Here is a 14,523-nt window from a genome sequence, read left to right on the forward strand (position 1 = left end):
CAAAGAAAATAGCAGCAAAAGCAGATTTTATCTCGAAGCAACGCTGAGGAGTGGCTTGTCAACTATGACGTAACTCCGGGAACAATGGAATGTCGCGCGACATTTTCATCGACGAACCAAAAGCTAATTGTCTTGAACCAAATCAAAGTCTGGCTAAGTCAACTTGGATAGTCTTACAAATGTTCTGTTAGTTTGTCAGCTTTTTCTCCTATTTTTGAAGCCGCAGCAACCGTTTTCTGTGATCGAGAGTGCGTCTGCACTCTGTGCGGCGCTTACGTCAATCGACGTTACGGATAAATATATAGTTTGCACCGATGAAAAATAACCAAAAAGCATGAATTTTTTCAAGACCAAAACGCTCGTGGCCGATTCGAACAACATGGTACGAGGTACGGCTTCTGAGGTGGCTGCGTACATAGATCGAGATATTGCAGCCATTAAACGCGACATCAAAAGCCTCGACAAATCAACCGGAATTGTAAGCAAAACACTTTATAAACGTCTTTACCATGCCTTGGAGAAAGACCATCGTCTAGAAATCAAGGGAATTGACAAGAAAAACCCTGACAAATTGGTGGCTGTTCTAGAACGGCATGCTGAGGAATGGGACCAGTTTCGGGCTATCTGCAGGAACAACCATTCTAGCGCAGTGGTTCAGCAACATTTGCAGCAAAATCGGAATTCAAAAAGTTCCGAAATTGACGATGCTCCCGATTCGCTCCTTGATCCCATATCACTCAATATTTTCCTAGATCCGGTGGTTACACCCTGCGGAATCACGTACGAGAAAAAAAATCTTCTCCACCATTTCATGCATAACGGACCCTACGACCCTCTCACACGAAAGCGGGTGCTGGAAGACCAACTCTACCCCAATTTGGTGATCAAAGATGCCGTGGCCGAGTATATAGATAAGAGCATGTCATGAATAGAAAAACCTTAAGTATGGGTGCACGGGTGCAAACCCATCCCAACTCGCGAATCTCAATCTCATCGCAGATTTCAGAACTATGAGGAACCTTCGAATTTTGAATGAGGGCCAGGTGGTTCCCGAGTCCAGGACGTACCCTGACCTCACCATAGCCGATGCGGTGTTCGACGTTACACAAAATAGCATTCTTTTTGCACTTACGCTGCCCGAGTCCGGAATTTTCGAAGTTCAACTGTTCATGAAAACCGGTGAAACTGCCGTTCTTGCGTCATTTCCGGTGTCTGACGCTTCGTTAAAGAGCTTTGCGCACTTTGTGGACTCGTGTCAGCTTGTGTTTGCCTTCAGCAACGGAGATATTATCACGGCAACTTATGATCCCACCGCTCCAGATCCAGACACAACCATAGTGGAAATTGTAGGTTCAATTGATGCTGGTATTTGGGCTGCCGAGTGGTCCTATGACGAAGAAACATTTGCTGTTTTGACGGCGGAGTACAAGTTGGTTCTTCTTTCCCGCCAACTCGAACCGGTGGCTGAAAAAATGTTGGATCCCAGCGACATCAAAATCACCGATTCCAAGCATGTTTCCGTAGGATGGGGTAAAAAAGAAACCCAGTTCAAGGGAAGAGGAGCCATGGCTGCCCAGAGAGAAAGAGAGGCGTTAAAACATGCCGGTTTGCATGAAAATGTGGACAATCTCAAGGACCCTACAGTAGGTGAAATCGAGCAAGGAATTTTGTCTACGGCGGATTTGGGAGTTAACACCATCTCGTGGAGAGGAGACAGTGCTTACTTGGCAGTATCTACCATAGAACTGGTCGTGGTGGAAGATACAGGCGAAAAGTACGATCGTCGAGTCATAAGAGTATTCAGTCGAGAAGGTGAACTCGACAGTGTCAATGAAGCCGTTGATGGTCTCGAGCATAATTTGGCATGGAGACCCCAGGGCCACATAGCGTCCACTCAAAGACACACAGACGGGGAATCTGGAATCGATATTGTATTTTATGAGAGAAATGGTCTTCGTCATGGAGAGTTCAATTCGAGACTAGACCCAGATACCAATACGATCATAAGTCTTCATTGGTCCTCCGACAGCAGTGTGCTAGCTGTGCATGTCCTTAGCACCATCGACAACACGAATCGAATCCAGCTCTGGACTACAAAAAATTACCATTGGTATTTGAAGCAGGAAATCAGCTTTGCTGAAATATCCTTCCTCAAATTTCACCCAGAAAAACCATTGCACCTCATGGTTGGATGTCCCCAACAAATACGCATAATAGACTTGGTGCTGTCGCTTTCTACGGGACCAACATTCAGAGGACTTGACAGTGGAACAGTGATGGTGACAGACGGCTCCGAGCTCAAAGTCACACCAATGGCTGTTGCTAATGTTCCTCCGCCAATGGCATACAGAGAGATCGAGATTGGCGAATGCATTACTGATACTGCTTGCTCGTCATCGAATGAATTGGTGGTGGCTCTCACAAATAACCAGAATTTGGCATCCATTGCGGTGCCCTTTGAAGGTCCTTCTAAAGTGTTGAAGAAGCAAAGCTTGAAAGACTTTCTCCTGCCAGACGAGAGTCCAAGACAAATAGCGTTTGCACGTTCAACCGCTGCAGTTCTCGTCGACGGAGACGTTCAAAAAGTACTTTTCTTTGACATCGATCTTGACGCAAAAATCACATTCAAAGACTCAATGGACACTCCAGCAAAGATAGTTCTTCTCAAACTGTCTTCGAACTACGATTCATGGGTTCTTGAATCCTCGAACGGAACAGTGTACCGTCACATAAACGACGAATTTCAACCCGTTACCAGGTTTCCTCAACTTTGCAGAGATTTCGAGATGGCTGTTCAAGACAACAATATTTCAGCTTTTGGGATCTCAGCCAACGGTAAGCTCTTTGCAAACGAAACCCAAATTTGTTCCGGTGTCACTTCAATCAAAGTGACAGAATCACATCTTCTTTTCACAACTGTGCGTAACCACCTTTGCTTTGTTCACTTGAACGAAAAATACCAAGAGTTTGACGAGGTTGCGAAAACAGGTTCCGATGAAAGAATCCGCCAAATCGAGCAAGGATCTTTGCTTGTCACTGTAATGCCATCAAAATACTCGGTTGTGTTGCAAGCACCTCGAGGAAATCTCGAACGAGTTTGTCCGAGAATCATGGTGCTCACAGCTGTTCGTGATTTCATTCGTAACAAGCAGTTTGGTGAAGCATTCATGGCTTGTCGTGTCCATCGAATTGATTTAGATATCCTTCATGACTACGATCGCGAGTTATTTTTTGACAATGTGGAGCTTTTCGTAAAGCAAATTAACAAAGTAGAACATTTGGACTTGTTCGTCTCTTGCATCCACGAAGAGGATGTGACAAAGACAAAGTACAGAGACACATTGGGCGAGGTGGATGACATTTCAGCTGAAGCCCAGGTAGATCAGGAAGACAATAATGTCAATTCTGTCAAGAAGATAATCCGCAACAAAGAAAATACTGCGGTGGTTGAAAACAGTAAAGTGAACAAGATTTGCGATGCTATATTGAAAGTGCTTTGCAAACCCGCCTATTTCGATTCTCATCTTCAAACCATCGTAACGGCGTACGCCTGTCAAAGTCCTCCAAATTTGACCGAGGCACTCAATTTAATCAACAGCCTCCAAAACTCAGCTCAGGCGGAACTGGCGCTTGAACACTTGTGCTTCTTGCAAGACGTCTTGAAGTTGTACAAGACAGCGTTGGGAATCTATAATGTGAAAATGACCTTGGCAATTGCCCAAAAATCCCAAATGGACCCTAAAGAATACTTACCTTTCCTCCAAAATTTGCATGAACAAAGCGAGTTACGGCGCCGGTTCCTTATTGACGACTTCTTGAAAAACCACGTCAAAGCACTCGATTGGTTACATCAACTTGGTCCAGAAGCGGAACAGGAATTTGACGACTATACCGTCAACCACAGCTTGTACCAGCGAGCATTGCAGATTCACCACGATGACGAAAAAAGAGTGCAAAAAATTACCAAATTGTATGCCGACTTCTTGGTTCTGCAACAAAAGTATGTGGATGCAGCTGTCAGCTACGAATACTTGGGCGAGTTGGACGCAGCTTGTGAGAGCTATGTTACTGCCAAGCGGTGGAGAGAAGCATTGGCTCTTGTTGCTGGAACAGACAAGCTTACTTTTATTGCCATAAAGCTCGTGAGTTCTCTTTCTGACGATCACCGGTATTCTGAAGCGGCAGTCATTCTGAAGGACTATTTGCACCAGGTGGAGGAAGCTGTGGTTTTATACTGCAAAAGTTACCGTTATGACGAAGCAATTCTTTTGTCTTTACAAAATAATCGCAAAGACCTTCTTGACAGTGTTGTGGACGGACAACTTGGAGATGGGTTTGGTACGATTGCTGAACTTTTGGCCGACTGTAAGGGCCAAATGACTTCTCAGCTTCGTCGTTTGCGCGAGTTGCGAGAAAAGAAGAGCCAAGATCCATATTCATTTTACGAAAATCCTGAAGCTGTCGAAACAGCAGATAACGTATCGGTGGCCGCTTCGGAGACCTCGACTGCTCCGTCGTTCTTCACACGTTACACCGGCAAAACCAGCGGAACTGCCAAGACTGGAGCCTCGAGAAAGACTGCCAAAAACAAAAAGAGAGAAGAAAGAAAGCGTGCCAAGGGAAGGAAGGGCACCATATACGAGGAGGAGTATCTCATCAAGTCTGTGGGACGAATGGTGGAGCGATTGGAGCAAACCCAGGGAGATGCAGTAAGACTTCTTGAAGGACTCTTGAGACGCAAGAAGAAGGAACAAGCGTACAGTCTTCAAAAGAGCTGGGTGGAATTGATCCAATACATTTCCGACAACATTGAAGAGGTTCACAAAATGGACATCAAGGACCGTGAGCGTATTGATGATAATGGAGAAGTGTACTTGATCGACGAGATACCTGTTCCGAAGGTGCCGGAGTTTCCACGGTTGCCAATGCTCGATTACTAGATTAAAGGACCAGTTTCGTAATGAGATACCAATGCAAAATCGGTATAGGAAGTAATGTTTCGGTAATTGCATGTTCATAGTTCAGCTTGAGTAAGCTTGACAAAGGCTAGTAGCTCATAGTAGCTCATAGCAGTTTACAGTAGCTTATAGTAAGTATAGCAGCTTTCGAAGCTTACAGACTATCGTTTATCGGCTTCCTCCATCACCACCACCAACCCCAATATAGCTCTCATTGTCGCCTGAGTCGTTGCCTCCTTGATGCTCTTGTTGTACGCTCTTGCCTTTGGTAAATTGGTGGCTTTTCCGTAACCATTTGCTCTAGATTTTGTGCCGTCAGAAAGTATCACTTCGACTTCAGCCGTGTGCGATACAGTGTATTTTTCAGCTTCTCCAGAAATATTTGTCACGGCACAATTGCAAACACGAGAGCTCCAGCCGTTGTAACCAAAGACCCGAGAAGCTAAGAGGACAACCAGACGAGGTGGAAGTGAATGCCGGGACTTGTTTAGTCGCTGTTGAAGATTTTCGAGTCTTGCTTCGAGAGTGCCAATTTTTATCAGGGCCCACCGAGACAATGGTTTGAAGGTTTTGGCAGGCTCAAACTGTGCGGGATCGGGAAAGAATTGGGTGAGTGACGAGTCACTGAGTGAACATGAAGTTTGTATGGAGTTTTGAAGAAGTGAGTTCATGGGAATAAAGCAGATATAGTAACGGTGAAGTTATTGAAGGTTTAGATTTATAGTTTAGGATCTGGATTGGTATTCTGTCTTCTGTCTTCTGTTCAATTTCGATCTTCAGTTTTTCGAATCTCTATTCTTTTTTGTTATTCTTTTTTGTATTGTCTCTTTATTTTACGCGCAGGGTCCATTCTCAGATTGATTCGCGCTCAAATTCACCGTTTTCAGTTCCAGTATCATGGACTACATTAACAGCATTCTTGGGCCCCAAAAAGGCTTGCTGGTGGAGGAGGCCATTCCCACACTATGCAACAGGCTCCAGCACGCCACCATGACTTCGGACCGCCGTTCGGCAGTTTTGGGTCTAAAAAGTTTCAGTCGCCAGTACCGTGAGTTGGTGGTCCAATATGGTTTACGAGGACTTGTGGCCACTTTGGTGAAGGATTCGAGTCAGGATGCCATAGTAAAAGCGGTTTTGGAAACCCTTTTGGTGCTTTTTATTCGTGGACAAGACGATGAAGATGTAACTCGTGGATGGATCTCGCAACAGCTGCGAGTGCAAAATGGAAAATATCCGTCACCAATTCTTTTGGAGGAAGGTGGGTTAGACCAGTTTCTGCTTATGGTCGCCGACGAACTCACACAACAACCAGACCCCGAAAATAACCCCTTGAAAGTGATAATTGATGTGGTGAGCGAGGTGGAAGATTTCCATATTCGTCTCTATGCCCTCCAACTTTTGGAGCTGCTTGTGTCCACACGTCCTGCTCGGACTCGAGAAGCACTCCTTGCTATCCCCACTGCATTCTCCACCATTGTCTCTCTCCTCAATGATCCCCATGAACCCGTGCGCAACGAAGCCATTCTCTTCTTGATGGCTGCTGTAAATAGAAACTTCAACATCCAGAAACTTGTGGCTTTCGAGAACACGTTCGACATCTTGTTCGATATAATTGACGAAGAAGGTGGTATCCGGGGCTCCATTCTCGTCCAGGACTGCTTGACGCTTCTCACCAACCTTCTCATGTACAACGCATCCAACCAAAAGTACTTTCTCGAGACCAATTGCGTGGCCCGCTTGGCTAAACTCTTGGGTGAACCTTTGGCAGACACAGACCCCGATTTTGCACCTCCAGAAGACGACCAATTTGTCCCTCCACCCATGGTCTGGACAGAACAGCGGCTCCAAAATATGATTATTGGACTCGAAATTTGTCGAACATTGGTGGAAGACGACAGGACCGGCAATAACCAGGATAAACTCTTCGAATGTGGCATTCTTTTCGTGCTCTTGAAACTCGTATTTTCCCAGGAAACAGTCAACCAGATCCGTAGCGTTGCACTTCTCTGCACCGCGGACCTTATATCGACAAACCAACGACTCCAGCTCGAGCTCTCAAAGGTAGATGTTCCCTATATTGACCCATCGATACCAACTAGCGTGGAATATGACCATGCTGTGGCCGTACCATTGGCTCTCTTGAATTGGGCTCTCAACTTAAACTCGGTTAATGTGTTCGACGTCCGAGTAGGAGCCGTGTGCTGTTTGCACGAGTACTTTCGAGATAATAACGAAGCCAAAACTGCATTCATGAAGGAACAAATCGAACTCTATTTTTCAGAAACTGCTATAACAAACGGAAACGGCTCAGCAATTCCACCTCCACAATCGAATCTTTTTACAACCTTGATGGACTATGACACAGATATCAGACTCAACCCATACAAGATTTGGTTTGCAGCCGTACTCGTTCTCTATTTATTTGAAGATTGCGATGAAAACCGCCAAACTGCCAGAAACGTCGAAGTTGGAAACGAAGGTGCTGGCGAAGAAGTCATGACTTCAATCCAAGCAATGTCAAGCTTGTTAGTCACTACGCTTGAAAACACAGATATTCGAATTTCCATCGGATACATGATGCTACTCAGTATTTGGCTCGTGGGAGACTTTCAAGCTGTCGACGAATTTCTTTCAGATATTTCCACCGTGCGCTCTTTGGTTGCGTTTGTCACTAATAACTCATCTGAGCTGCCTATAATGAATGGAATGATAATGTTGTTACTCGGAATTGCATACGAGTTTTCCACCAAAAACTCACCAACTCTGCGGTACGACCTATACCAATTGCTCCTGAAAGCGGTGGGAACTACAAACTACTCACTTAAAGTCAAACAGTTTGAAGATGACGAAGCCATCAAAAACTTTGACGAGAATACCATTTTCAATTATCAAAAAGACGACACTGGTTTGCCTGAGGTTTATTTCGATGGTATCTACGTTCAAATGATGAAGGACAATCATCTCCGGTTTCGTCGTGCTCTTTTCCACGATCCCGAGGTCCAGCCAAAAGCTAAAATCAATTATGAGACTTATGAAGAACTCACGCGAGATTTCCAGGAGCTTCAAAAAGTTGTTGCCAGTACCAAGGAAGCTTCAGAGACGGTGAAGGATGAACTTAACCTGAAATTGAAGGAGTTGACTTCTCAATACGAAAACACGGAGAAATCGTTAAGTACTACTACCTGGGAGCTCAACAAGTTGAAGGAAGCGCACAAAATCACAGAAGAGAAACTCAAAAGTCTCCAGGAAGAATTGTCTAAAACTAAGGCTGAACGAGATTCGTTATTAGCATCTACAAAGAAGTTTGAGAAAGAGTTGCACGACACAGCAAAAGCTTCCGAAAGCTCCAATGAACTGGTCAAGTCTTTAACCAGCAAGCTTGCCGTGGCGGAAGAAGGAAGGAAGAAAGCCGAAGATGGTATTAATAAAATGAACCGTGAACTACTCAATCTTACCAAGCTGACGAAGGAAGCTGAGAAGAAAGCAAAGACTCTTGAAAATGAACTCAATTCCTTAAAGAAAGAACTTTCCAAGAAGTCTGATGAGCTGGAAAAGGGTTTGAAAAAGCTTGCACAAGAAAAATCCTCTGTGGAACAGCAATTGGAGCAACTCAGAAAGCAGATGATAGAGTTGGAAAAGTCTCATCAAGTGCAATTGAAAGAAAAGGACGAGAAGTTGGTCGACACAGAAGCTTCCAACGAGCATCTCATGGACAAGTTAAGGTCTGCTGGAAATGCAATTCAGAAAATGAAGGCTGAGATGGAGAAGATAGAGCAAAAACGAAAAGAGTTGGATGAGCAAGTCGCTGCTAGTAAAGCTTCAGTTGATGCTTTTCTGGTGACCGAAGAGAAATACAAGACAGAGATTTCCACTTTGACAAAGAAGACAGACGAGCAAACTTCAGAGATCGAGAGCTTGAAGGAAGAAAAGAAGGCTCTTGATGAAAAGATTTTGAATGTGGAGAACAATCTTACCAAGGTGAAGGCAGAAAACGAAATCCTGACAGAAAAGTCTGAAGAGGAAAAAAACAAACTCAAAAAGCAGGTTGAAGAGTTGGAAGCGAAAATAAGTTCACTCAAAGAGGACCACGAAAGTAAGAGTCTTAGCGGTGTTCAGGAAAAGGAACTGTTGACCAAAGAACTTCAAGTTGCCAAGGAACAGCTCAAAAAACTACAGAAGGAAGTTTCGACTAAGGAAAGCCAGGTGCTTGAAAAGAGCAAAGAATTGGAAGAAGCTACCAAGTTGTCGGACAGTAAGGCAACGGCATTGCAATCTGAAGTTGACGAAATGAGAAAGAAACTTGATGAACATGAAAGCACTTTGAAGACAAAAGAAGTGGAGTTAAAGGAGAAGACTTCTCAAATTACTGAGGTTCAGGCAAAGGTGGAGGAGCTTGAAAGTGAGCTTCTGATCGCCAAGACGAAGCTTGAAGAAGCTGAAGCGACTTCTTTGAAGACCACTGAAGAATTGAAAGAGACCAAGTCTGCGGAAAATTCAGCAAGAAAGCAAGTTGCTCAACTAGAGAATGAAGTCAAGGAATTAAAGTCTAAGAATGCAGATTTCGCGGCGGAAATCGAGCAATTGAAGGAACAAAAAACGGCTTTGGAGCTTCACAAAACCACCAGTTCTGAGAAGCACGCTTCTTCTGTCGCTGAACTTGAAGAAGCAATCTCGAAAGCAAAATTGCAAATCAAGAAGAATCTCGATACTTTAAAGAAGAAAGATGAAGAAGTCTCCAAGAGTAAAGCGATAGCCGAAAAACATGTGGAGACCATTAGCCGACACGAAAAGAGCATTGAAGACCAGAAACTGAAGATCAATGAATTGGAAACGAGAGTATCAGAAACAAACGAGCTGAAGGAAAAAGTTAGAAAAGAGTTGGAACAAAGTGCTTCGAAGCTCCAAGAATTGACGGACGAATTGAGCCTGAGCAAGAACGATTTCCGGACCAAACTTGAAGCCGCTGAACGGCGTGCCAAAGAATTGGAAGTATCGTTGTCCGACAAGGAAAAGGAGATTGAACAAGACCGTGCTCTTTTGAGTGCAAATTCCGAAACGGCGGTGAAGGAGTACAGCGAAAAAGTAACCAAGTTGGAAGCCAGTATTTCGGAATTGAAGAAGCAGAACCACGAGAAAGTCAAAGAGGTGGAAGATGAAGCTGAGCGTCAGGGTCAATTGGTGAAGGAATTGCAAAAGAAGCTCGAGGGCGCCGAAGCAAAATTGAAGGAATCCAGCAACGAAAATATCAAGATCGACAATTTGAAAAATGATCTTCAAAAGAAGCTCGATACGCTTAATGAAAGTTTCGAGGAAAAGGATGAGCAGCTCAAGGAGTTGAAAAAAGAGGCGAACCAGAAGACAAAGCAACTTTCCGAAATAAGAGCCGAGCACGAGGGCTTGAAAGAAAGTGCCATTGAATCAAAAAACAAACTTAAAAGTGCAGAGGATGAACACGGCAAGACGAGAACTGACTTGGAGGCTGCCAGGAAAGAAGTGGAACTGCTCCAAGAGGAGAACGAAGAGTTTGACGAAAAAGTCGAAGAGCTCGAGAATGAGAAAACAAAATTGGACGCTCAAATATCCACGTTAAAGGAAGAATTGGCCAAGGTTAAAGAGTCGAACAATTCAGCAGAAGGTGAGAAACATGCTTTGGAAAGCACGGTTTCGTCGTTGCAAGAACGGATCTCAAATTTGGAGACTTCGCTTTCTACGTACGAAGCCAAAATAGCCGAGGTTGATGAAAATGACGAGAAGATTTTGGAGTTGGAAAAGGAAGTTCACAAGCTGAAGGAGGAGTTCGAAAAGCAGCGGGAGGAACTTGAAAAGCAACGGGACGAAAACTCGAAGCAAAAAGACGAAATTGCGAAGCAAAAGAATGAGGCTTTAAAGCAAATAGAAAAACTTTCACAAGAAAATGATGCTTTGCGGGCCGACTTGGGTGCCAAGACAGAAGAACACAAAGTATATTACGAAGACGTAAAGAAGGCGCAAAAAGAGAGTTTAACTTTAGAGCAGAAAGTTACACAAATGACGGAAGAAATACGCCGTCTCAATTTGGACTTGGCATCTAGCCAAGAAACGGCTAGTGAGGTAGCGAGACTCGAAACCAAGATGAAATCGCTCGAAGAGGAAAATCACAAGCTCGAGTTGCAACGACAAAGTGGGGAACGGGAAATGGAAAAATTAAATCAGTACAACGATTCACTTCGGGAAGATGTTGTTGCGCGCGAGCTGCGGCCTGACGCCAAACAATATGTTCGTAAGTCCGAGGTGGATGATTTGATGCTTTTGATGGCGGATATGGATGAAAAGATACAAGGATACAAAAAACTACTCAAGAAGCATGGAGAAGATGTTTCCAGTGACGAATCGCTGTCGGAAGAAGAAGAAGAAGAAGAAGATGATGATGATGAAAAATGATCTGAACGTGCGTCGAGCGAATATTGCGGGTTTACGCGGAACGTCCTTCCCTATGCGGACAGCCGCATACAGCAGCAATGCGTGCATACATGCATGCGTGCATACATGCATGATGAGCAGACTTCTATGGACCCTTGCCGTTACCGGGGCTAGCATTAATAATTGTTAACGAGTCGGAAGTTTCGGATATTGTCGGGGATGGTGTGAGAATCAAATGGTGAAAAATGGTGTTTGTGGAGCAAAAAATTACGTAGATTGTGCTAAATATAGAGGAAGGTACAAGCGATATAATGTAGGTTGGTGTTAACATGTCGGACAGGGGCTATGGTGGGGTAAGTAGATGGCCGTGGTCCTGTATGCGGGTTGTTGCGGCTGCATCCCCGAGCTGTGATTTTTTTTTTTTTAAAATTTCGCATAGGCCCAAAAATAAAAACGTCACAGGTAGCGAATGTAGCGCGCCAAAATCATCACTTGCAACCATGTAAGATACGGTGAAATTTAGTAACGGAGTTATGATCTGATTAGGACACGGATTTATGAATTTTAACTAAAAATTCGAAAAAGATTTAATTAGGGTAAAAGCTAAGATTCTCCGGGAAAATAAACGATCGTAGCCCGCATATCTTGGCGGCGATTAAGGTTTTGAATTTAGATTAAAGTTTGATTGTCATATTAAAGTTTGATTATTAGGGGTTCGGGTTTAGTGCGATTACTAAAATGAACAACGGTTTGAAACGTAAGTCATGCATTGAATAAGTTAGTGTGTATGTCTCTTCCTCTTTTTGTTATTGGTGTGCGACTTGTAATGTTGCATACAATTATCCTGCCTGGCAAACTTTGCATCGCACAGCGGCCATGGACAATTATGCTTGCGTTCACCTGTATGTATCCTATTATGGCGGGCCAAATGACCCAGTGTCGTAAACGACCGGTGACACCACTTACAAATATGCTTGCGGCTTGTCACGCCTACATCTCGCGCCACAACCTGCGTCTTGGTTGTGCGTTTCGTCACAGGAGGTGCGGCCGCCGCCAGCAGCACCACTAGATCTTCGGGGGTAGTCGCCGAGGACCCGAGGCTTGAAAGTGGCAGGTGAGGGGCAGGCGAAAAGCTTTCACGGCGGGGGTATTGTGCGTCAAATGAAGGTGGATTTGAAATGGGGAATTTGGGTCTTATTTCTTGACGAATTGGTTGGAATTGATAATATTCGGGAAATGGAGTGGAATTTGATGGAGGGGTTGTACTATGAGGAGGTGGAGACGATGACGATAAAAAATCGTTTGGAAGTGGAATGGCCGTAATTAGTTCATTAAATGATGGAAGGCTATGGGTACTGGTCTTATTAAGACCCCCATTACCAAATTGTTGAATTTGTAACATTTATGCAAAAAAGAACTGAAAAGGTGAAAATGAACCACGAAATTCGATATCAGAGATGTCGCGGAACTATATACGTTGCGGCCACCATCCGCATCCCCGCCGGCGACCAACATGCACCCTGCAAAAGTCCCCTTTCCCTGCACCCTAGTAGGCGTGCATACATTCACACGTAAGCTATGCATATTACATACATGCATGATAAAGTTTTTTTTTTGTGTGCGGTTACGAGCACTGCCCTGTTGGGTGGTTGTGGCCTCGTTTTGTAATTGATAGGTGGGGAAGGGGTAGTAAAGGGGTTCCAAGCGAGCAAAATAAGTTCCCCTAGTTATGTTTGTTCATGGTTGCTGAAAAATTTGTTGCTATACAAATAACTCCGAAAATCGTAACCCCTCCCGAATTGGGCCGAGTTGGAAATCTCGCATAAGCCGGTCCAGCCCCCGAATCTCCGTAATATCGCGACTAACGCCAGATTGAAAAGAAGTTCGATTACATCAGACCCTGCATAGTAGCGTCGTGCAATAAGCGTACTCGCGCGCTCCGACCTTCTGATGTCCAACCGTAGATGCAAGGCTTCATGCATGCATCATTCTGAATTGGTCCAATTCGGTAGGTCAATAGATCCGGCCGCAATCACCCGGTAGCGGACCCCTATGCCTCGCCGAAAGCGGCATTACTAATTTCGGCCGTGCCCCCACCAGGTGTCATGTACGGTTGTTAAAGTCACGTCACACGATTGCTCCCTCGTGCATATGTTTACTGTAATTACTGCCTCCGCATGTGAAGAGGAGGGGAGGGCGACCCAAACACCAACGACTACCCAATTCAAACCAAACACCAATCGCTTCGCGTCACGTGCAAACTCGACTCCAGTTTTCGTGCTGCACTGAGAATTCACCACTCAAGCTAGTAGTTTCAGATGTTTTCCAAAACTATTCGCCGAGGACTTCGGATCTCGACGCAGACGTCACAACTACCATTCATTCCTCTTGTATCGAATTCAGGCTTACCTGGAGCTGTGGGAAATACTCCCTTAATTCGATTACCAAGAATTTCTGAGGAAACCGGAAGAAATATTTTTGCCAAAGCAGAGTATATGAATCCTGGAGGATCGGTGAAGGATCGTGCTGCGCTCTATGTGATCAAGGATGCAGAGGAAAGAGGTTTAATTAGTCCTGGAGGAACGGTTGTTGAAGGAACCGCAGGAAATACCGGTATTGGATTGGCTCATGTTTGTAGAGCAAAAGGCTATAAATGTGTTATTTATATGCCAAATACCCAATCGCCACAAAAAATCGAAACACTTCGCTTGTTGGGTGCTGAGGTTCATCCAGTGCCTGCTGTGGCATTCACCGATCCACAAAATTATAATCACCAGGCTAAAAGACATGCTGAAAAATTGGACAATGCGGTTTGGACAAACCAGTTCGATAACACCGCCATAGACAAGCCCATATTGAAAACTACTGGGCCAGAAATATGGGCTCCAATTGAATGGAAAAGTCGATGCTTTGGACTTGTTCCACCTGGCACTGGTGGAACTTTTGCTGGAGTTACAAGGTACTTTGAAGTCTATGGCTTCTGATCTGGGTCAAATGTGTGTTGGGCAGATCCTCCAGGATCAGTTTTGTACTCTATGTGACCTTCTGGTGGTGAAAAAATGGACAGAGAAGGATCCTCGTTTACTGAGGGTATTGGACAGGGAAGAGTTACCGATAATTTGAAACCAGATTTGGAGCTTATTGACGACGCTATACGTGTTGCCGA

The 14,523-nt window shown here is 44.5% G+C and overlaps 6 protein-coding genes across 6 annotated transcripts; 4 read left to right on the plus strand and 2 right to left on the minus strand. All coding sequences in view use genetic code 12, as the record gives it.

Annotated features, from left to right (window-relative positions):
• Positions 1–334: 334 nt before the first annotated feature.
• On the plus strand, positions 335–928 carry PGUG_04170 (uncharacterized protein; the record flags this gene model as incomplete). Its single annotated transcript, XM_001483391.1, has 1 exon — positions 335–928. The coding sequence occupies one exon, from the start codon at positions 335–337 to the stop codon at positions 926–928; it is 594 nt and encodes a 197-aa protein (XP_001483441.2).
• An 82-nt stretch (positions 929–1,010) lies between these two features.
• On the plus strand, positions 1,011–4,940 carry PGUG_04171 (Elongator subunit; the record flags this gene model as incomplete). Its single annotated transcript, XM_001483392.1, has 1 exon — positions 1,011–4,940. One exon carries the CDS (start codon positions 1,011–1,013, stop codon positions 4,938–4,940), a length of 3,930 nt encoding a protein of 1,309 aa, XP_001483442.2.
• Positions 4,941–5,119: 179 nt separating this feature from the next.
• RAD59 (Rad59p) lies at positions 5,120–5,629 on the minus strand (the record flags this gene model as incomplete). Its single annotated transcript, XM_001483393.1, has 1 exon — positions 5,120–5,629. One exon carries the CDS (start codon positions 5,627–5,629, stop codon positions 5,120–5,122), a length of 510 nt encoding a protein of 169 aa, XP_001483443.2.
• A 226-nt stretch (positions 5,630–5,855) lies between these two features.
• Positions 5,856–11,378, plus strand: USO1 (Uso1p; the record flags this gene model as incomplete). Its single annotated transcript, XM_001483394.1, has 1 exon — positions 5,856–11,378. The coding sequence occupies one exon, from the start codon at positions 5,856–5,858 to the stop codon at positions 11,376–11,378; it is 5,523 nt and encodes a 1,840-aa protein (XP_001483444.2).
• A 757-nt stretch (positions 11,379–12,135) lies between these two features.
• On the minus strand, positions 12,136–12,759 carry NRG1 (Nrg1p; the record flags this gene model as incomplete). The annotated part of the gene is made up of 1 exon (XM_001483395.1): positions 12,136–12,759. One exon carries the CDS (start codon positions 12,757–12,759, stop codon positions 12,136–12,138), a length of 624 nt encoding a protein of 207 aa, XP_001483445.2.
• Positions 12,760–13,675: 916 nt separating this feature from the next.
• PGUG_04175 (uncharacterized protein) lies at positions 13,676–14,341 on the plus strand (the record flags this gene model as incomplete). The annotated part of the gene is made up of 1 exon (XM_001483396.1): positions 13,676–14,341. The coding sequence occupies one exon, from the start codon at positions 13,676–13,678 to the stop codon at positions 14,339–14,341; it is 666 nt and encodes a 221-aa protein (XP_001483446.1).
• Positions 14,342–14,523: the final 182 nt, after the last annotated feature.

The sequence above is a fragment of the Meyerozyma guilliermondii genome, genomic scaffold (genome assembly GCF_000149425.1).
Source record: "Meyerozyma guilliermondii ATCC 6260 scaffold_5 genomic scaffold, whole genome shotgun sequence".
In the NCBI taxonomy this organism is placed as follows: Eukaryota; Fungi; Ascomycota; class Pichiomycetes; order Serinales; family Debaryomycetaceae; genus Meyerozyma; species Meyerozyma guilliermondii.